We start from the raw sequence: 22,350 nt of genomic DNA on the forward strand, positions 1-22,350 counted from the left end.
TAAATCATGCTTCTGCAAACAGTTTTGTTTGGAGAAAGGGTGTAACTAAAAAATAATTTAAAAAAAAAAAAAGTGCAACAATCTGATGACCCTGAATAGGTGCTCTATCATTCTGAAATTGCCAAGTAATGTTGTGAAGCTGTTCTGAGTATTTTATCCCATTATCTTTCTGTAATAAAAGTCAAGATTGCCATATAATTTATACTTAATTTTTTTTAATCTGGTACAGAACATTATCAGTGAACAACCTTCATCCTAGAGGGAAATTCAGAGGGGGGGAGGTCAGTAGTCAACTATTTCCAAAGCCAACCTGGTCATACAGTGACCTCTGGGCCCTACCACCTCTGGAGCTTTAGATATATCTACCGAAAGGCCACTGTGTGCGTTCCTCACCATGGCACTCAGAACACACTAGAGATCAGCACCCCCAACAAGATGACATCTGCAGTTTTAAAAAACAAAAACCAAACAAGCCCCAGAAGTGAGATTACAAATCAATCACATGAATGGCAGCCGGCTGTCGGTGGGCCAGCCCCTACTGGGTCTTAAGGGAAATCTGTCACCGGGGCCACCTCGCCCTGGCAAGATGGGATTAGGTCCTGGCAGCGGGCCAACTGGATCAAAACGTGGTCTGAGTGGAGGGAACTGGCTGGGTGTCTCCCCAGGCCCAGGGATGAGTGAGTTGATCGGGTCCCCGACATAAGGAAGGGTTAGTCTTTCATCATATTCACCACCAATAATTCCCGGAGGAAGGAGCGAGCTGGGAGGAAAAGGCCTGGGGTGCAAGGGGTTGGGGTAGAATGGGAGGGGGTGGGGCGACGATGGAATGAACATCACATGCCGCCCTCTCTGAGCTTCTTTTCTTTGTTTGTACCTCTTCCTGTACAGCTGTAGAAACACAAGAACAAGATATGGTAAGCGATCTGGATGTTTCCCCAAAGTTCCAATTTGCTTCCACTGCTTTATCTACACTTTCCTCTTCCCACACTATGGAGCAAAGACACCAGTGCACACAACAGAAATTTTACCAGTTTCCATCTGCACGACTAAGGCAGTAGCTCTGAACACAATGCCGAATGAACTGTACTCTTTAACCACACTGCAACTGAACAACTGTGCCAATTCAGGGAAATACTCAATCCAAAGGAAGGATAACTGAGTGGAATGTGCTTTCAAGGCTGCAATCGACAGCTCTTGAGCTAATATGCGATTTTAGGCCCACCTTTCTTGAAAGTGGAAAATTTAAATATCTGTTGAGAAAATCAGGCCACATAATATAAAGTTAAGGTACTGGGGGGAAGGGGAGCAGCATTTAAATTCACTTCTTCACCTGAATCATGTTCCTAAAGGATCTCAATTTAAACAGCAACAAAAAATAGAAGCCCATTTCAGAGGACAGAACATCTTCCTAAGGAACAATGCTGTTCACTCAGGACACATTTGAGGACCCTTCTCTAGTCCACCCCGTTTCTCAGTCCTGTCAGTGTCTTTTAGAGTAGGCGTCTGTACATAAAACAAGCATGCACTGTTCCAACTAGCTGGACAGCTGAAGACCACTCTCTCACAAAAACTCAGCTTAAAAATTGTTTTGCAACAGAGGAAGAAAGAATGTTTTATATTAAGTAAAGTCAAAAAACAATCGCTGTGTTAATAAGACTTCTTTTCCTGTGTAATTACACAAGAAAATAAGGACTGAGTCTAAGATGAAAGTTAAAAATATTTTCACTTACTGAAAATTAGCAATAAATTTAATAAAAGCAGATTTCATTACATCATAACAAAAATGATAATATGGCTTTAATGTATTAATTCACTAGTTGCTTCGGCGCTAATACTAACATTAGCCTTGATATTTTAAAAATACCTACTTCTTTCCAATCTGTGTCTCGAACTCTCGCAGTACCATCTACAAAGAAAAAACAAAAAATAAGAATTTAAAATGCTTCATTCATCCAGGTTAAACAGCAATCTTGCTTCTGACCTAAGGAAACTGAAGCTTACACATGACGCACACGCAGGAACAGGAATCCTTTGTTCACAACACGCTGCATCCCTTGTAACCTTACCTCCTGCACCGACGCAGACCTCTCTTGCTGGCAGAAGGCAGCTGCTGCCGTTCTGTGCTCGTGAGGACACCAACTGGTGACCCCCTCGGGAATATGGAGGACCGGGTGGCCGCTATCTCTTCCTCAACTGCCCCACGCTGCACTGCGCCTCCTCCGCCAGTCTCAGCTGAGAGTGACAGCTCCTTCTAACCTCAAATCTCTGCGACACTGGGTGACCATCTCTTTGTATTGCAGCCCATCGTTACTGGAGGTAAAGCTGACTTGAAGTTCTCTTATTTGGGTTGTTTTCTCCCAACTTTCATCAGTATGACTGCAACAACTAAGTATTTTTTAATATACTCATTTACTTGAAATACATGAAATGAGGAAAGAGAAACCTCTTCAACTTAAATCTAAAGAAGAGTTGAGATAAAAGAGGTATCTTCCCTAGAAGCTATTATATGGGCATGGAAGGAAGATTTTATAAAAGCTCCTATGACGTTACATCCATAGGGAGATTCGTTATAAGATCTGAACAGCTTACAGATGAGCTTGTGGACCATAATCTGGAAATGAGAGAGAGACTGACTGTATTTTAAATCCAAATTTGAGTATGTAAGTAAAAAGGTTTTTATGCCTATTTTTATCATAGCCTGTTTTTTGGTTCATTCTTCTATATACTTTGGTCATTTTGTCTTTTCATTTCGACTACAATTTTTTTTTTTTTTTTCAACATTTTTTTTTTTTTTTTTTTTTTTTAATTTATTTTTGGGACAGAGAGAGACAGAGCATGAACGGGGGAGGGGCAGAGAGAGAGGGAGACACAGAATCGGAAACAGGCTCCAGGCTCCGAGCCATCAGCCCAGAGCCTGACGCGGGGCTCGAACTCACGGACCGCGAGATCGTGACCTGGCTGAAGTCGGACGCTTCACCGACTGCGCCACCCAGGCGCCCCTACAATTTTTTTTTTTTAATTTGAGATGACACTTGCTGCCTCCTAGAACAAAATAACATTTGAACTCTGCAGAGGCATAAAGGAATCAAGGAGGAATATGAAAGACCAGATCATTCACTTCTTCTATCTGAGGTTTTAAAGGAAAAAAGTCTTTAACAATCCTAATGACTCTACTTAATATTCTTATTAAAAAAAAAACAACAACGAAGGGGATCTACCAAGATTTTTACAGTTCCCAAGATGTTATACATAGCACATCAATTTTTTTTTGATGTGAACCACAAGTATTTTTTTTACAATGCAATGCAGTATATACTTACATATACATATACTGAAATAGAAGTTTACTCCTATTTTGTAAAAAAAAAAATACTGATTTTTTTTTTTAATGACCCAATATATTGATTTCATGACCCACTCCAGGGTCAAACCAGTTTAAAAAACAAAACAAAACACTGATACGCAGAAAAGAAATTCTACAATCGGGCACTAGGCTTCTATCCGGAAATCTTGATACAAAAGGCAAAGTGCTTGTACATTTGGGGTAACTTCTCTCCATCCCCAAGTCCCACTGCCATCACTGCTGCAACAATCACCAGGTCATCATAAATGTGACTATACAGAAATAAAGCTTCCCCAGCAATATACCACAGGGTAGCAAGCAGGGCGCTCCTAACTGGTACACTGGTCACAGCCATGGACATTGTTTAGAAATACAACAGACTGCAGAGTCAGATATGGAGGATGGTCTAAGAGAATAAACCTGAAATTTTTCTATCCTGAACTATTCTCAGTCTACGGGGATATTTGCGTTATACAGAACACAGAAATGAATGCGACGTTTTCGGGATATAGGCACAAGTATATGAGGCTTAGCATCTCCTTCCAAAAAGGCTGCAAGTTATGATTACTTGAAACTCTTAGACAAAGAGCCTACAACTAAAAACTTTTGGCAAGCTGAGTAATTAAGACCTCAGTAAGAAAGAGTCCTTTTCCTGTTAACATGTCACTGTGGCAATTACCTCGAAAATCCCGCAGATATAAACACCTCCACAGCAGTTGGTCATTTGAAGCAATAAAGAGATCACGACAAACTGCAGACAAAGACAGAACAGAACGAACATCCAAAAGTCGGAAGATCCGCAGTTTCAGCTCCAACGGCAAGACCACCAACCCGAATACATCCGGTAGGTTCAGCGCTATAAAGAAAAAGAGAACAGGTAGTGAGTAAAGAACATCTGGCTTTCCCCACATATTTAACGGAAGTTACCAACTTGTTCCTAAGTGACAAATTAGATGGTAGTCTCAATTACCCAAGTATGCATCACCTACAACAAAATTTTAACCCCAGGTTGGCTATATTGCTCTACTACTAAGTCCCTTATTCCCTCTATGTTTTAGGGGAAAGACAAATACTTTTTCATACAAACCAATGAATTGCTATGACAACTTCCAAATATTAGCCAATGGCCTTTGTTTCGAGCAGTATTCGATGAATGCAACAAAAACTTCTGTATTCAATTACAGAAAATGGATGCTTTGTTGGCTTTTAAAACTGGTTCCCAATGCTGCTACTTATTAGCTGTGTGCCTTTGGACACTTGGATTACTTAAACTACCATTCAATTTCCTTACCTGTAAAATGGGTTAGGAGTACTACCTAATTCATGCAGTTGAAAATTAAGTGTGTGAATATATACAGAGTGCTTAGAACAATGTCTGGCACATAACAAGCACTCAAGTGTTCGCAATTACTATTCTCTGAGGTCTAGCAGGCTGAAAAAAAAAAAGGGAGGTAGATAAATATCAGAGGCAAGCCAAGAAGGAAAAATAATAACATATAATCAAATGAGATTTATTAGCTCCTTTAAATATCTGTGATACTAATCTCCACTAGCTAAGACCATCAAAATCCAATAAAGCATTTTAAAATTCACATATTTCCCTTCCATCACCGGCACATGAAGAAGAAAACTATGGTGACAGCAGCCTAGGCACATGCAAGTGGACACCTAAAATACAAGATCCCTACACACAAATGGCAAATAAAAGCCACATATCTATATGTATAAACCTGAAGTTCTTCTCCAGCTAAGGGATTGTGGTAGATGAGGATTCTCATTTTCTAGCTTATAGTTGCGCTTCCCCTGATGGCCACACTGCCATCAGGCTTGGCCATTTTGTTGCGTCCAATAAAATGTGAGTGGATGTAGCGTATCATTTCCGAGCAAAAAAGCTGTAAGAACCCTCTGCTCCAAGGAGACCATGTCCTGAAGAAGGACTACTCCTTCAGCCAAAACTCACCCCCCCACACACACACACACAGCATGCATATGAATGAGAAAAAAGTGCTTTAAGTCATTGAGATTTTAACATATTTATTACACCACAAATAAGAGCCAACATAAGAATTCTGAATGAAATATACACCTCACTGAATTAGTTTCATCATCTATAAAATGAGGATGAAATCCCCTTCAAAGTTGTTAGCACTAAATAAAGATGCATGTAAATATCCAAAGGAGCTAGCATAGAACCCCAAGAAATAATGTTAAAAAAAAAACAAAAAAACTGAGACCTAATTTACAGACTATACATTACTTATATATTTGTCAAACACCTATTATGGACCAGACCCTATGTTAGGCCATGAGAATAAAGTGGCTAAGACATAGTCCCTGCTTCCAAAGTTATCTAAAACCTTAGGAGGTGGAAAGAATGCATATCAACACTTATGATACACTGGAAGAAGAGTTACAACAAAGACATGCCCAAAATGTTGTTGAAATACACACAAGAAGTAAATAACACTTGAGGAATTAACATTAAAGCTTAGTTTTAAAAGAACATAACTTCACTAGGGGAAAAGAGGCAAGAGTCATATGTCAGGGTCACAAGCATAAGACATAAACTTTTACTATTCTTTCCAGCCATCTGACCTGTGATCATTTGTCGTCTCTCACCTTGTCGGGTAAAAGCCAGAAGAGGATACACCAGCTGGTCTTTGAAGAGACGAGAGAGCTTCTGAAGATCTTTGTAGATCTTGGCCACATTTTCCCCTAGAATATTTTTTTTAATGAAAACTCAGAACAAAAGTGGCAAAACTTGAAATGGTAACCTTTACTTCTGCCAAACAAATCAAAGTTGTAAATTTTCATAAGTAATTCTTATATAGACAGACGTGAACCAAAGTCTCTAGTAGAAGCACTATATGCTGTGTGGCTCTGAAAACTCAATCTTAGATGTAAAGATAAAAATCTCATGATTTCAAATTAATAGAGCTGTACCCAACCTATATGATTCACAGACTACAGTTATAGTAGGAAAAACTGTGGTGAGAGAGCTGTACACACACCATGATTTACTGAGCACCTGCCCAAAGTGTCCAGGCACTGGGGGTACAGTGGGGAACCACTCTCCAGATCCCAGCAGAAGTAGAACAGTATTTGTCACATGACGACCAAGTGTCACCAAGTGTATTAAACATTCTTCAAAGCTTTCTTTCACATCAATGGTTCTCCCTAAGAGAGACATACTCTGACCCCCAGTTTAAAAACAGGACAAGATAATGGAAGCCCATCCAAAGCTTCAGAGTAAGTGGTAGGGCAGGGTACAAACCTAAGTCTGGCTCCAGCACACTCACTTTAGCCACTAAACTGCTGCTCAGACTGTGGCTCACAGATCACCAGAACTGACATCATTTGGGAACTGTTCGGAAATACTGAATCTCAGGCCCTACCACAGACCTACTTAATCAGAGCCTGCAATTTCATAAGATCCCCTGATGATTCACCTGCACCGTGCAGCATGGGAAGCACTGCCCAATACGACCTCAAGTTCCCACTGCAATTCCGCTGTACTGTGACCAGGTGTATGACCTTGAACCCTCGGATCCGCACCTGTTTGCTCACCTGTATCAAGGGGATACATACTACCCTGCACCAAAGAATGGTTAACGTAAAGCACCACACACAGTGCCTATGCCCCATTCTGTAACTAGGTACTCCACTGAGAAACAAAACACTATCACCTGACTGATAACAAACAAGAAAAGAGATGCAGCTAAACTTTAAATCCTTGTCACACGAACTACAATCTTGACTTGAAGTCAAATGTCAAGATATTTAAAAAGTCAATTTGGATATGGCCTTTTTTCAGTGTGAAAAACGATTTTTTTTAACAAGTTTTTTCTTTCGGTTATCTATTACAAAAGTAATCAGAAACTTACAAGAATAAAAACAAATAAAAACCAACAAATATGCATATAAATAAGTATATACTAGGTACTCTACTATAAAAGCCACCGTATAAAGTAACTAACATTACTTGTCAAATGGGCAGCATAACCCTACCCAACATAAAAATACTGTATTAAAAATATTTAATACAGCCCATAAACTTACTGTAATAGAACAGTATGAACTTTCTTCTTCCTTTCACTTCCCTTCTCTTTATTTAACAAAAACCACATAAAGAATACGAATCTGGGGGCGCCTGAGTGGCTCAGTCGGTTAAGCGTCCGACTTCAGCTCAGGTCATGGTCTCACAGTTCATGGGTTCATGCCCCTCACTGGGCTCTGTGCTGACAATTTGGAGCCTGGGGCCTGCTTCATATTCTGTGTCTCCCTCCCTCTCTCTGCCCCTCCCTCACTCATGCTCTGTCACTCAAAAATAAATACAGGTTAAAAAAAAATAAAAAAGAATACGAATCTAAACTACGTTCCTATAAGTTATTTTTAAAAAATAGTCTGAGGAGTCAAATCTATTCCAATTCTAGATTCCACCATTTATTAGCTCTGTGACTTTGAAGCACTTTAACCTCCTCTAGACTTGTCTCGTAATCTGTAAAATGGGCATCAATAACCTCCACTACTGTGGAGTGGAGTGTATTTCTAGCCCCCATAGCAAAGTACTCCCTAGTGTGGAGAGAAACAGTGTTGTGGCCAAGAATTTCAAGTTTTCCTGTTCCCAATGGTGAGACATCTTTACACATTTATCAGTCTAGTTCATGCTCCTCAAGAGGGGCAGTGCCACCCACAATGGGACAAAAACTGGTTCTCGGAAGGCAGAAACAAAACAAACCCTAGCTACACCATTGGTTTGTGACCCTCCAAAGGGCCACAGTACACAAATAAAAATGCACTATATATCTACAGTATTAAAATTTCATGGAAGAGAATGGAAGGGGGACAGATTTTCTACAAAGGTTCCTCAAGGGATGGATAAGAAAACGAAGGTTAAGGGGCGCCTGGGTGGCGCAGTCGGTTAGGCGTCTGACTTCGGCCGGGTCACGATCTCGCGGTCTGTGAGTTCGAGCCCCGTGTCGGGCTCTGGGCTGATGGCTCGGAGCCTGGAGCCTGTTTCCGATTCTGTGTCTCCCTCTCTCTGCCCCTCCCCCGTTCATGCTCTGTCTCTCTCTGTCCCAAAAATAAATAAAAAACGTTGAAAAAAAAAAAAAAAAAAAGAAAATGAAGGTTAAGAAACACTGGTGCAGTATGATGTTAAATGTCCAGAGATCATTATAAATATGTATCCAGATGTCCCCATTTCCCATCAGTTTTGGTTCACGGATGTTCACAGAACTCGGCCTGATCTGCCCGGGAAACTAACAAGAGTCAGTCTCTAGGCCTTCAAAGCAAAGACCTAGCTCTAGGTAGCCTTCCCTTAAAGACACCACTGCCAATGCCACCACCCCATGACACCACATTTAGATTTTAAAACCCTCCTAAGTTACTAGAAAGACGAAATGGAATAGCATCTGTCAAGGCACGTGTCCAGCACAAAACAAGCGCTTAGAGATGTGAGTTCTCTCTCCACCCATCTCCTCTCCTTCAACCACCTACCTGCTTCTCATACTTTGAATTTAACTAAAAAAATAAAAAGGATAACTTGTCTTTGCATCTATTAGTAATCTTACAGAATACAAGCAAAACCATGTCGTGGCGCCTGGGTGGCTCAGTCGGTTAGGCGTCTGACTTCAGCTCAGGTCACGATTTCGCGGTCCGTGAGTTCGAGCCCCGCGTCGGGCTCTGGGCTGAAGGCTCAGAGCCTGGAGCCTGCTTCTGATTCTGTGTCTCTCTCTCTCTCTGCCCCTCCCCCATTCATGCTCTGTCTCTGTCTCAAAAATAAATAAACGTTAAAAATTAAAAAAAAAAAAAAAAAAAAAAACCATGCCTAGAATGTAAACTTTTGGTAAATCTGATCAAACAGCAACCAAATCTATGTTGGTTTAAACTAACATTCTGAGTGGTTTTTCCTCCAATAATCTTCAATAATGAAGTTGCACTGTATGGTTTCCACAAAATGCAGATCCTCTCCATACTGATTAAATACGAGAAAAATCCAAAGATTAATTCATAAATTATGAAGCATCAACATCATAAGTAATGAATTACATACTAGTGTCGTTCCATAATGGCAGCATAAATATAATTCAGCATTCCAAGAGGAAAGCAGGAAAGAAACAGATACTCTGCAACACTGTCTTAAATTTGCTTTACTCTCATTCAGAAATTTTCAGTCACTCAAACATTACCATTTAGTTTTGTTAAAGCAAACTTCTCAAAGCTTCATCCCAAAAGTTCAACCATACTTATGTTACCTGGTTCTGTTTTGCAAATAAATGACTCTGGCAGCAGCTGCAATCTGTTCACACTTCTGAGCTCACTGTTAATCTTTAGTGTAGCTGTAAATAAGCAAAAGAGAGACAAATCATTTTTGTCAGTTCCTCAATTGCCTTCATTATCTAGCATGGGCTTGCACTTCCCTGTCCCAACATACGAAGGACACACTATACAAACTGCTCTACACTCATTTCCTTCCCTCACAACAAAGTCCAAAGTGGAAACCTGCCATCACATCAAGTAAAATCACTCTAAAACAAACACCTCTAAAAACTAGAGTATGCACTTCTATATAAAATCCAGTAGGTATTACCAACAACAGTGTATTACTCATTGAAAGATATGCAGCAAGGTTAGTAGGAGACAGTTAAACATAATAAAACCATTATTTCCAACAAGGTCACCAAAGACTCCATTTATTTTTTTTATTTAATCCTTGGCAATGAGTTTTGCCTTGTTTACTAAAAGAATCCTGCTAGTTTTCACAACATCATCTCTTTCTAGACCCAAAGGACCAATATTCTTGACACCACCAGAAGGTTCCATTTTAATCATATATACAAAGGCTCACTTCATCTCATGCCATGAAATAGCCAGTGACGTGCTCATGCACATGTGCGCTGAGCAGGAGGTCTTGGGCGAAGGAAAAGACTTAAAGACACACCGCTCCTTTTCAAAGAACCAAGCCTGGAATGGCTGGCTGCCACACAAGTCTGCAAGTAGCTGATCCGCCAGGAGCAATAAAAGAACAAAATACCAGAAACCCAGATATCTTTGAGACATTTAACAGCCGTTCTCTTTATGTTATATATCTTGAAACTAGTAAATAGAGATTGTCACACGCATTGTTAAAGTGCTTTTGTAAGAAACGGAGGCAAAAATGAAGTTGGTAGCTTCAACCTCGCACATTAGGATGTGACGGGGCAGGACGCCTGCAAGGAGGCAGAAACTGCTGGCTCTCTGTGTGTAAGAACACCCAACCGAAAGGCGTGCCTGCTAACTGTGATGAGTCGCTGAAGACACGTGGCTAGTCCACCTGCCATCAGACACATTCTGACCGGCACAGAGTACCACCAATACTGGTAAAGCTGAAATTTGAGACTTTTATGGAACATCGCAAGGAATCTAGTGACTAAAAGGAAATACCACAAATCACATCGCAGGGGACATGGAACCACCTTTCACTTCAAAGATCATGACCATGTATGCGAGTGGCTTTCAAAGTAAATTTCTGCAGAACAAACATGTTTCAAACAAACTCTCAGAAGGGACCCTGATAATGCAACAAAGAACGTGGTGCCGCTCAAGCTGTATGCGGCAATACACGTTCCGTGAAGGCTCCTCACTCATCCATCCTGGAGGAACCAGGGCCACAGAGCACAGGAAACCACGAGGCATCAAAGCAACTGCCTTTGCTACACAAAAGGTGAGCTGCACTGAAAAAACAAAAATGCAGCCATTGCAACCCCACCATGCTGTCTTAGCTAGCTGAAGGATAAAGAAATCAAAAATCAGAACAGAACGGAAATGAAAGATTCTAGTCACTCAAATGGCTCTCTAGAACACGTGATTATGAGACTATTCCATAGACCACTGGTAGATGTACAGACGTCTGGGTGGCCTCTGAGCGAAAATGAAATACACACAAATACAGGCACTGCTATCCCTGTGAAACTGCCACTATGAAAGAGAACTAGAAAAAGAAACTAGTCAGAGTGACTTTCCTGCAGGTCGAGGGATCAAGCACACACATACTACAGCGGTGCTTAGCAGTGTTTCTATGCATTACTGTTCAGACGCCAAATGGGATAAAAAGTGACCCCAGCTCAATCTCACCTCTTACCATCTCTCAGTTCGAGATCTCTGTTAAAAAAAAAACATAAAAAAGTCACCCACAGGCACAAAGTGGTCGAATGTAATAGATCATCTCACTTCAAAGATCACAACACTCCCCACAGCAATAATATCGCAAGGTCAAGACAGCTGAAGGCTACGGCTGCCCGGAGAGAGAAGGCTGCCAGCCTAAACATCTACCCACACATTCTACAACCTTTCAGGCTCGGGGTATCAGCGGCCTAGAGACTCAACAAAGTTGAGAAAGATGCAACTGTATCACGAGAGCCAATCACTGAAGCAGCTATAGTCTGGAAACATGTCAGTGTTGGTAAACCGACAGCCCTCCATTACCATTTATGACAATTAGGTTTCCCAAAGGCACACAAGTGAGAGCAGCAGAGCCGCCCTCGCAGAGAGGGTGTGTATACTGCAGCTTATACACACCGCCCGACCTCCAGTTCTCTGGCATGGACATGGCTTTGGCCTCAGGCCCCTGGGGAATGAAAGGAAAGAGAAACAAATAATGAAGAGAAGTGCTACTCTCAAAAAGGATTAAAAATCCAACAGGCCCCTAACTTGTCTGGAAATAAGCATTCCGTACAGTCCCCTTAATAAAATCTGTCACATCATTACTACAGCTAGTAATAAAATTTTGATAGAAAAACGTTTAAATATATTCTCCTCCATCAAATGTTCAAATGGATAAAGTCACATCAGAGACAGGGATTGATTTCTCTCCTCAAAGACTTACTTCTCTGCCTAGCAAAGCAGTATCATTATTGAAGACCATACCTCAAATAACAGTGCATTTGTGAAGCCTTTAAAAAAAACTCCCGTTTGTCATTCCCTCTCTTTTATCCCCTAACATTCTGTTCTTATTTCTATTGTTACACACTTCTATTGTAATACATTATAATTTTCTTTTTATCTACTTCTCTCCCCCACTTATGGACTCCTTAGGGACAAGGACTTGTCCCAGTATCTTTATATCCTAATTCCTGGCTCAGATCATGGCATGCTGCGGGTATTCAATGATCACTGCATTGTTCTACATCTTTGTTACTTATAATGTGGCCCACAGACCAGCAGCATTATTATTGTGTAGGAGTATCCAGAATCTCAGGCTTTACCCTAGACTTACTAAATCAGAATCTGCATTTTAGGAAGATCCCCAGGTATTCTTAGGCAAAGGTTTGAGAAACTCTAATTGTTCTTCTCCAGGACTCTCTGGCATCCCGTATACATATACGTCTCTCCTAGAATTTAACCAATATACTGATGGTTCGTAGACTGTCTCTCTCCCCCACTCCTGGACTAGAAGCAACCTGAGAGCAGGGACAAAGCACCGTACCTGTCAGTGGTAGATACTTATCAAACAGAGAATAAATGAATGAAGGGAATAATGTCCCTCTTCCTAACTGAATCTTACTAGACTACTGACAATTCGAAGCCATTAACATAAAAAATAATCCAGTGAGCCGTCCCTCTAGACATGCCCACCCCACACTCTTGACCACAGTTCATTTCATATTATCATAATCTTTTTACCATAATTGCCACCACTTCTATAATACAAACTGACAAAACTGACAACAGAAATGAAGGGAAAAAAAGAGAGAGGGAACGCTTATTGACCGCCTACTGTATACCCATCACTGCATTCAGCACTTTACATTTAACACTCAACTGCATTTAATATAGAGATCTAGAGTTCCACAACACCCTAGTGATGTTTGTTAGTACACCCCCATCCCCAATGGGAGGCTGAAACCCCAACACAATGTATTCTGTTTGTAGCCTCACCTGAGGTATGTAACCTGACTCCAGCATGAGCAGATGTATTGACACTATCAGAGCATCACTGGGACTGGAACAGTCGGCTGAGTGATACAGGACCTCTAATGAATGTGGCACTTGCCCCTCCACCGACTCACTGCAGAGCATCGGTTCTGAGGGACAGACACCTGTGCCCTCTTCCATAGCCACAACATCCTGAACTGACTCAGTTTCAAAAGTCTGGCTAGGCCCCGACTGAAAAAGATAACAAATCAATGAATTCATTAACGAGACTTTTATTTTTACAGTTTATTGTGTATCCTGAAGTGAACTCGGATTGGTGCCCAAAGCCAAAGCATGTTATTAGCTTCAGAAATGGGACACATTTTAAGTGAGCCTTCCTGAATAAATAAGCTGGCAATCTATTCCCCCATCCTGAATTCCTTATCTCCGTTCATCCTGGCCAGTATGCCAAAAACCTGGAAATCAACCTAGCCTCCTCCCTCTACCTCACTAAACTCTACTTTCGTCGTGATCAAAGTTCCACTGAATCTAAAATCTGCCCCTACTACCCCAGTGGTACTTTAGACTCATTTACCTCTTCACACCAAGGATCCCTGACTCCGTTTCGTCTTCCAAGACACCCACTGCTGCGAGAGTTTCTGACAATTAAGAATCCAATTATGGGAGGGCCTGGGTGGCTCAGTCGGTTAACCATCTGACTCTTGGTTTCAGCTCAGGTTATATATGATCTCACAGTTTGTGGGATCAAGCCCCGTGTTGGGTTCTGTGCTGTGAGCAGAGAGCCTGCTTGGGATTTTCTCCCCCAAACGATGCTTACATGGGCTCCCTCTCAAAAAACATACATACATAATCTTTTTTAAAAATCCAATTATGTCCCATAACCAAGCTTAAAACTTGCCAGTATTTCCCCAGTGCAGATCGCAGCATTCCCCTAAATTGTGCCTTGGGATGTGACCCTAGATGTCCTCAGGAAAAAAGAGGTCTACAATCAATTAAGTTTGGAAAATACTACATGCTATAGCCACCGAACCTCACCCTCCACATTCACAAAATACATCGTGGCATTACAGGGCTCTGAGAAGTCCAACAATAATAATGTGTGTGTAATATTTAGCCAAGAAACACTACTCTCCTTCCTTAGTACCCAGCATCCTCAGAACACTTACTTATAATCTAAGGGAAGAAGTGTTTCATAGAGGACATGCTGTGAGATGCAGGCGTAGAAAATGAAGTCCCAACTCCTAAACGCCTTAGCATACGAGGTCCTTCATCACTTCATCAGATCCCTGACTCTCAAGCCCACTTCCTGCCAGCCCCTTCCTCTCCACGCCAGTGTTCCCCACCTCTGCAAAAGAGGCAGTACAGACAGACTACCACCCTGACTTGCAAAGGCCTTGACTACTGCACTTTCCTGATTTCACACCTATATCCTACCAGGACTGCAAGCTTAGAAAGGAACAGAGTAGGGATGCCTGGGTGGCTCAGTCGGTTAAGCGTCCAACTTCAGCTCAGGTCATGATCTCACAGTCCGTGGGTTCGAGCCCCGTATTGGGCTCTGTGCTGACAGCTCAGAGCCTGGAGTCTGCTTCAGATTCTGGGTCTCCCTCTCTCTGCCCCTCCCCTGCTCACACTCTGTCTCTTTCTCAAAAATAAATTAACATTAAAAAAAAAAAAAAAAAAAAAGGAACAGACTACATGTCACACACTTTTCTAATCCCAATACAGTACCTGGCACACAGCAGGTGCTCAACAAATGCTTGTTGAACCAATGCTTAAGAACAGTATCTTAAAATTTCATAATTTGGTTTTGTTTTCAGTGTCTTCTCATTTGTACCATAAAAAAGTCTATAAAACAGTAAAGTCAGATGATGTTCCCTTTTCATACATGCTGTAACTGACTCAGATTAAGTAACACAATCAAGGTTACCAGCTAATAAAAACCTGAAATGAACCAAGATCTCCAGACTCACAGTTCAGGCTTTCAGACACAATACACTGCTTCAATAAAACCATGTTACTTGTATTAATTTTGCTCAGAAAGTTTGTCTCCTAAGCATGTGCTCAACTCTTAATGCAAAACACATGTTTCTTCAAGATCATCGTTCCATTAAAGAAAGGGCAGAGGAAATTAAAATTACATAGGATAAATGAAAGGATGGAAAAATATAAAAAAGCAAGAGGCAGTTCCTCCAGAATCCCTGAGGACATAGCCCTTATTGGCTTATGAAAAAGATCCAAATTCACATGTTAAAACCTAGAGGCCAATGACAATTCATACTACCAAAAAAAGGAGGCTCCATAATACTTCTAGGCAAACAGAAACTACTTATTAAAACCACTTATCACCAAAATTATGAAGCCTATAAGCGCTTTGCATCTTACTTATCTACTATACCTAACTTTGGGCTATTTGCTACTATTGACGGTTGTGTGGGAGAGAATCTATGTGAAGAAAATATTTTTAAAAAGAGTTACTCTAAACTGATAAAGCCATGGGAGCAAGGTATCAGAACTCCCTGGAGAGCTTATCAAACCCAACTCCCACTCCATAACAACCACTAACATTCTGAGCCATTCTGATAGGATATGAAATATCTATGATATTCTTCATACATGTGGAAATCAGGAGGAAAATGCTCAGCACCACCTCTTTATTTTTTTAATGTTTATTTATTTTTGAAGGAGAGAGAGACAGAGTATGAGCAGGGGTGGGGCAGAGAGAGAGGGAGACACAGAATCCAAAGCAGGATCCAGGCTCTGAGCTGTCAGCACAGAGCCCAATGCAGGGCTCGAACCCACAAACCGCGAGATCATGACCTGAGCTGAAGTTGAGGCTTAACCAACCGAGCCACCCAGGCACCTGTCTATCTTCCTTTTCTAATACATCATTCTACATTTAATGAGCAGATCATACTGTTTCAAGTACTTGAAGCACACTTAGGAGATTTCAAGCTTACTTACTTCAAGATTACAAGCTTAGTCACCCTATACAAGTCTGAGAATACAAAACAACACGCGTTTAGAACTAGAATTACTAACTTGAAGCAATATTAATTTCTCAGAATTTTTCAAAAGGAAACTAGTAAAGTAAGTATCACATATATTATGAAAAGTTCCATCTTACTGGACAATTTTATAAGTATACAGAAATAAAAGGAACGGACCCTTCCACTAGAATCTCTGAATGCGTCTATCAACAAAGATGATTCAGAAATATAATTTAAATATGTAGCTAAGTATTCTTACTTATTCCCTAAATTACCTCCATGAGACAGAAACACAGAGATACATAACACTTCCTAAAAAAAAAATCATAAAAATACTCTGAGCTTTATAAAGCCTTGTTAAAATTGCTTAATTTCTCTATATACTATTACTAAAAATCTCAACATATTACCAATCTATTAAAAAGCATTTCTTCTTAGTAACTGTCTATACTTATTGAGATTACAGGCACAATGAATACTTATATTCATAAGTGTTTAAAGCCTGAAAAAAAACCAAAATAACAACTAAGCTTAAGTAGTAAGTATACACACAAAAAACAATTAACATGATTGCATATGTATTAGTATTAAAAAATTCAGTAATAAATTTCATCATTTGTGCCACACAAGAAATCAAAAGGCAGGGTAATAACTAAGGGGGTGTTTACAAGGCAATACAGATGATCGATAAAGAAATTAAAGATGATCATTGGGGCTGTGGCTAGCAGGGCCTTGGAAGATGGGCAGAGACAGGAGAGGGAGGAAAGGCCGTGCATTCCAGGCTGGATGAATGGCAAGAGCAAAGACCTGAAGCAGTCACCAGTCTGTGTGTGTGTGTGTGTGTGTGTGTGTGTGTGCATGCGCAAACACATGAATGTGCTGGCTGGCACAGGGAAAATGATAAGGACTCTGATCTGACTGCAGGTGACAGTTTACTGAGGGAAGAACAGAAACTGGCCCTGAAAAGCCTTAAAGACTAGGGACAGCATTTTCTTCCTCTGTAGCATGACAGGGTTAGAAATATTTGGACTTTTCAGCTCAAAAATTGTAAGCACTGGTGTATCAAGGACACACAGCTACTACAGAACAAGGGAACAACAAAGTCAAAACCGTGTCAGGAAAAGATGAACGCAGAAAATAGACTGAAGGACAGACACTGGAAGCCTGGAATGGAAAGGAAACACTGACAGGGCTTGTTAAGGGGCTGGATATAAGTAGACAAAAATCATTCCAGGGTTTTAAGCTCAGGAAAACAGTGGTGCCACTGAGAGAAAGGGCAGCTAGTTTGGGAAAAGAACATTAGTTCATATTTCCAAATTTATGTTGGCACAGAGTCTGAAGTAACAACGTTTAAAATCCAGGTATAAATGTCCTGCAAACAATTTGGAAATAACTGGACTCCATATATCCTTAATGGGTGGAGCAGACCAGAGAAGCTAGGCTGGGAATCATGAACTCAGAGGCAACAACAGGAGCCAAAGGACAAACCATCTGAAGGAGTGAGTGTCTGAACAAAATAAATAGGTAAACACTGGGCTCTTCGGATGGTCCAACCATTTAGCAGTTTAAAAATTTCTACAAGAGGGGCGCCTGGGTGGCTCAGTCGGTTAAGCGTCCGACTTCAGCTCAGGTCATGATCTCGCGGTCCGTGAGTTCGAGCCCCGCGTCGGGCTCTGGGTTGATGGCTCGGAGCCTGGAGCCTGTTTCCAATTCTGTGTGTCTCCCTCTCTCTCTGCCTCTTCCCCGTTCATGCTCTGTCTCTCTCTGTCTCAAAAATAAATAAACGTTAAAAAAAAAAAAAATTTTTTTCTACAAGAATACGATCCGCAATCTACTAACAATAATTACCCTGATACAGAATTCAATCGAGGTGTTCAGTATCCTTTATCAATTACCCCTTTTCTCATCTTGATGTTAATACCTACCATATTTTCATCATTCCTGACATCAGTTTGGGCTGCCTGTCCTTGGAATGAATCACTTGGTTGTTCATCTTGTACGATGGACTGATTGGAGCTGGCGGCCAAAGAGGGTTGGTCATTATTCTGGAGTGAGGAATGCTCTGAATCTGTGGATGAAGGTAAGTTAGGTGCTGGAATGGCATCTTCAAGAATCAAACATATCAAGTCCCCAGAAACAATCCCATATGAAGCCAAGGTCTCTTCATCTCCAGTGAGGGCATCCTTGTTGTTCAATGTGATTGCAAACCGGGTATCAGAACTGCCAAGAAAGATGGATAAGGATAGTAAGAGCTACCTACCATTACCCATAGCTACCATTACCTTCAATACACTAGGAACATATATAAGATACATGGTATAGTCCTAGAAGAAATAAGTAACAAAAACAAACCAAAAATAAAAAGGAAGCCAAAGTTTTACAAAAAATATCAAAATTATTTGTTATCACCAAGTGCCTAAGTTATAGATTTCTAATGGCTACAATTCTAGCCTGGGTGATAGGATACAGTAACTCTCTATCATTAATCCATGTTTTCATCAATTCTAAGATACACACTTTACATCCTTTGTAACTTGGATATCTTTGAAACAGGGATGCTTCTTAAAACTCATAACACATCACAGCTTAACTGACATTTTTTTCCTTTAGTGTTACATAAAACAATACGCATCTTAAGAATGACAGTATCTGAGAGTCAAGGAAATACTCTCTTTTGAAAATTATGAGGGGTGCCTGAGTGGCTCAGTCAGTCGAGCATCCAACTTTGGCTCAGACCATGATCTCGTAGTTTGCGGGTTCAAGTCCCGCAATGGGCTCTTTGCTGTCGGCACAGACCCCGCTTCAGATCCTCTATTTCCCTCTCTCTCTGCACCTCCTCTGCTTGCACTCTCTCAAAACTAAACATTTTAAAAATAAAATACAAACTATGTCACATGATTCCTCTGCTCAAAATCCTCCTCCAATGGCTTGTATCTGAACTTGGAATGGAATCTTTAACATGGCCTCCAAAGCCCAACATGTGACCCCTACCCACTTCTCCTATCTCCTCCAGCTTCTCTTTACTGTTCCCTATTAACATAAGCTTTCTATCCCGTTTCTCAAAACAGATCAACCTCATTGCAACCTCTGGGCCTCTGCATTTACTCTTCCAGATCTTCAAAGGACTGACTCTCATCATTCTGTCTCAATTCAAATGCCATCTCTACAGAGATGCCTTCTGCCTAACCTCTACCACTCTACTCCATTTTATGTTTTATTTTTATTGTAACACTACTATGTGAAAATTCCATATTTATTGACCATCTCTCCTCCACCCCCACCACCAGAATTTAAGCTTCATAACATCAGGTATCTCATCTATCTAGTTCAAAACTGTATCTCCAGCTCTTGGCAAATAAAAGTATTAATGGAATAAACGCAACCAATAAAGAGTAGTTGGGAAAATGAAACTGAAATCGGGGTTACCTAGTCAATGTTCTTACAGGACAATCAGCTTATATCTGCTCCAAAATACTAGACCCATGTCTTAAATGAATATTCACAATCACAAAAAGATGAGTACAAATACATCCCTCCTGCTGATAAATACAAGGTCACCTTTCTTACTGATAACCTTTTATAGTAAGAATAGCACAAATCCAAAAACTCACTGCTAAACAAGCTAAGAGCTCAAATTAGCCTGAAGCAATGAACTCTCATCCCTTCCACATCACAGACTACCTGATTTGAAAGAATAACCATCATTTCACCACAAAGTGGTGAGGGGTAATTAACAAACTATTGCAGAACTTTTTACAAGACATTTACACTCAGCAATGCTGACTTCATTAACTTTTTGAGAGGTTAACCAAGGATGAAGTTCTTTGAAAATCATGTTCTATTTATTCTTACAATGCTGCATTTTCACAAATGTTCACAATTCATTTTTCTTTCACAAGTACATTTTTTTCTTACCAATTAAAGTACCTTTGGTAGAGAAATTACTGAAGTTCTAGAACCTACTCCTGCTTATCAGAAAATAAGTAGCTGTGTTTCTGTTTTCAAAGAATGCTGAACATCTGCCAGATGCCCCAAAAAACACCATCCTGACTTCAGCAGAAAAAAAGAAACACACTTCAAATGAACTATGTTCTTATGGATCTTCTGTCACAGCAAAAGTGTGGTTTTTTTTTTAAATAGTATCTAATACTCATTCAAACATCTCCCTGTAGAAAAACTAAAGAACTGTGTCATTAATAAAAATGCTGGCCTTCCCCCCACCCCAACCTTTAGAAAAAGGGAAGAGCTATTTCTAAAGTAACATAGAGCTTTCCAGGGGAGGAATTAAAAACTGGTGTTCTGAAACTGAAGAAATATTTAAATCCATCAGGAAAAGCCATCCTGGAAACAACAAGCCTTTTAAAGGTATTTTATGGCAATCCCAGATCCACTTGCTCAGAGAAGACATTTTAAAAATAATAATGTCACAGGGACGTATTTTAAAACTGCCTATTTATTACAAAATACTTTCAGAAGAACAAATTTACTTTCACAAGCTGAAGCTTACATTCCTTCCAGTTAACCAGCCTCAACTGTAAAAACAAACCCAAAGGAGAAACTAACTTGGGCTCTTAGATAAATAGTCTTTTCAAGACGGTCTCTCCTAATTAAAATAATAATAATAAATATACACATATATATGAAAAATCTTTTAGAAAGAAGTTACTTTTGAAATTGTCTGGTGGGCTAATGATACCAGCATACAAAACGCTTAGGTTTTAACACCAATAAATAATAGGCATGTCACTTAACATAATGTTCAAAAGTTATTATGTCAACACCCTCATTTTTAATTTGGAGAAAAACAGCCTTACTTTTAATATGGTGTTTTACCCTGAAAAATGAAAGGGTGAGAAGTTCATAATATGGCCTAATTTTACTGAATTCCCCCCAAATGAAAGTATGTAAGTCTTATAAAAAGGATCCACTTAATTAAGAGAAAGGTCTTATTATGAACAATTCACCTAAAAAGCCCCAGCGAACACGTTTATTTTTTCTTAGCACACTCAAATTCCAAATCTGCTAGCTCAGCAAGGGAAAAGGACTACCCTTATTTCTGTCCCTCTACTCCCAGTTTACTGTCCCCAGAAAATTCTCCCTTGGAAGCAAAGCCATCTCGTTCACAACCTCATAATAGCAAAATCTGATCCTTAATTTCTCAATGTCACTGTCCCCAAACTGCAAGCTCTCCAGGGACATCCCAAGGCCAACGTTTATCTTAGTTTTGGCAAAAACACAACATCTCGCCCAGGGAAGTAAAAGGAGATGACAAATGCCGACCGCCCGCAGTCTGTAACTCTGCGGAGGGCAAGCCAAAGTGCTCGCCGCAGCCCAGCACGTGAGCACTCAAAACGGCCTCGAGGTTACCGCGGCCCCAGCAGCGGCCCGCTCACAGGTGGCCTCGACGGAGGGCCGGTTTCTAACTTCTAGAACTTTCCAGACTTTTCCCTTGGAATACTGCGACAGCTGGGGACGGTGAACTTAAATCCCAGAGAGCCTGGAGAGGTCTACCCCACACCAAACCCCTCATTTCCAATTTCACACTTTAAAAGGGCGCGAGAAGTCTGCGCCCCGGCACGTCCCTGGTTTCTTCTGCACCAGAAGCGGAAGCGAGGGCTCACCCTGCAGGGGAACGGAGCCCCCGGGACGCCGGGCCATGTCCTCCGCGAGCCGGGAGCCGGCGAGCTGCAGCCCCAGCGCCCGCGCCGCGCCCGGCCTGCGCGCGTCACAGTCCCGGACCCGCTAAGCCCCGCTGTCGCCCGGCATCACGTGACAGCCCGGGGCGGGCGCGCCCCCCCACCCCCCGCCTACCTGAAGCCCCACGACGGCAGCAGGGCCTGGCTGAGGTGCGCGCGCAGCTGCCCCAGCGTCGGCTCCGCGTCTGGCATCTCCACCGGCCAGGTCCTCCTCTGCAGTCGGACCCGTAGCTTCATGGCGGCGGCGGTAGGGCCCGGAGGCCCGGACGCGGTGGCGGCGACGGTGACGACGGCGCGGCGGCGGGCCCGGAGCGGCAACCACCGGAGCCGTAGGAGTGCCGAGGAGCAGCGGAGTGAAGGCCTCGCCGCGGCCCCTGCCGGCAGGTCTCTAGAACTTGAGCGCCCCGCC

General features: G+C 41.4%; 1 protein-coding gene across 2 annotated transcripts; it reads right to left on the minus strand.

Moving 5' to 3' along the window:
- Positions 1-195: 195 nt before the first annotated feature.
- Positions 196-22,315, minus strand: FBXO7 (F-box protein 7). 2 transcript variants are annotated; one of them, XM_058741477.1, is made up of 9 exons: positions 22,057-22,315; positions 18,171-18,465; positions 13,262-13,489; positions 11,810-11,951; positions 9,601-9,684; positions 5,963-6,058; positions 4,023-4,199; positions 1,869-1,906; positions 196-888 (listed from the first exon to the last, which is right to left on the minus strand). In XM_058741477.1, the coding sequence occupies exons 1-9, from the start codon at positions 22,176-22,178 to the stop codon at positions 499-501; spliced, it is 1,572 nt and encodes a 523-aa protein (XP_058597460.1). In that variant the 5' UTR covers positions 22,179-22,315; the 3' UTR covers positions 196-498. The 2 variants fall into 2 exon arrangements, with proteins under 2 accessions (XP_058597460.1, XP_058597461.1); XM_058741478.1 differs by lacking the exon at positions 22,057-22,315 and adding an exon at positions 21,867-22,014 and having other exon boundaries at positions 18,171-18,313.
- Positions 22,316-22,350: the final 35 nt, after the last annotated feature.

The sequence above is a fragment of the Neofelis nebulosa genome, chromosome 8 (assembly GCF_028018385.1).
Source record: "Neofelis nebulosa isolate mNeoNeb1 chromosome 8, mNeoNeb1.pri, whole genome shotgun sequence".
Taxonomy (NCBI): domain Eukaryota; kingdom Metazoa; phylum Chordata; class Mammalia; order Carnivora; family Felidae; genus Neofelis; species Neofelis nebulosa.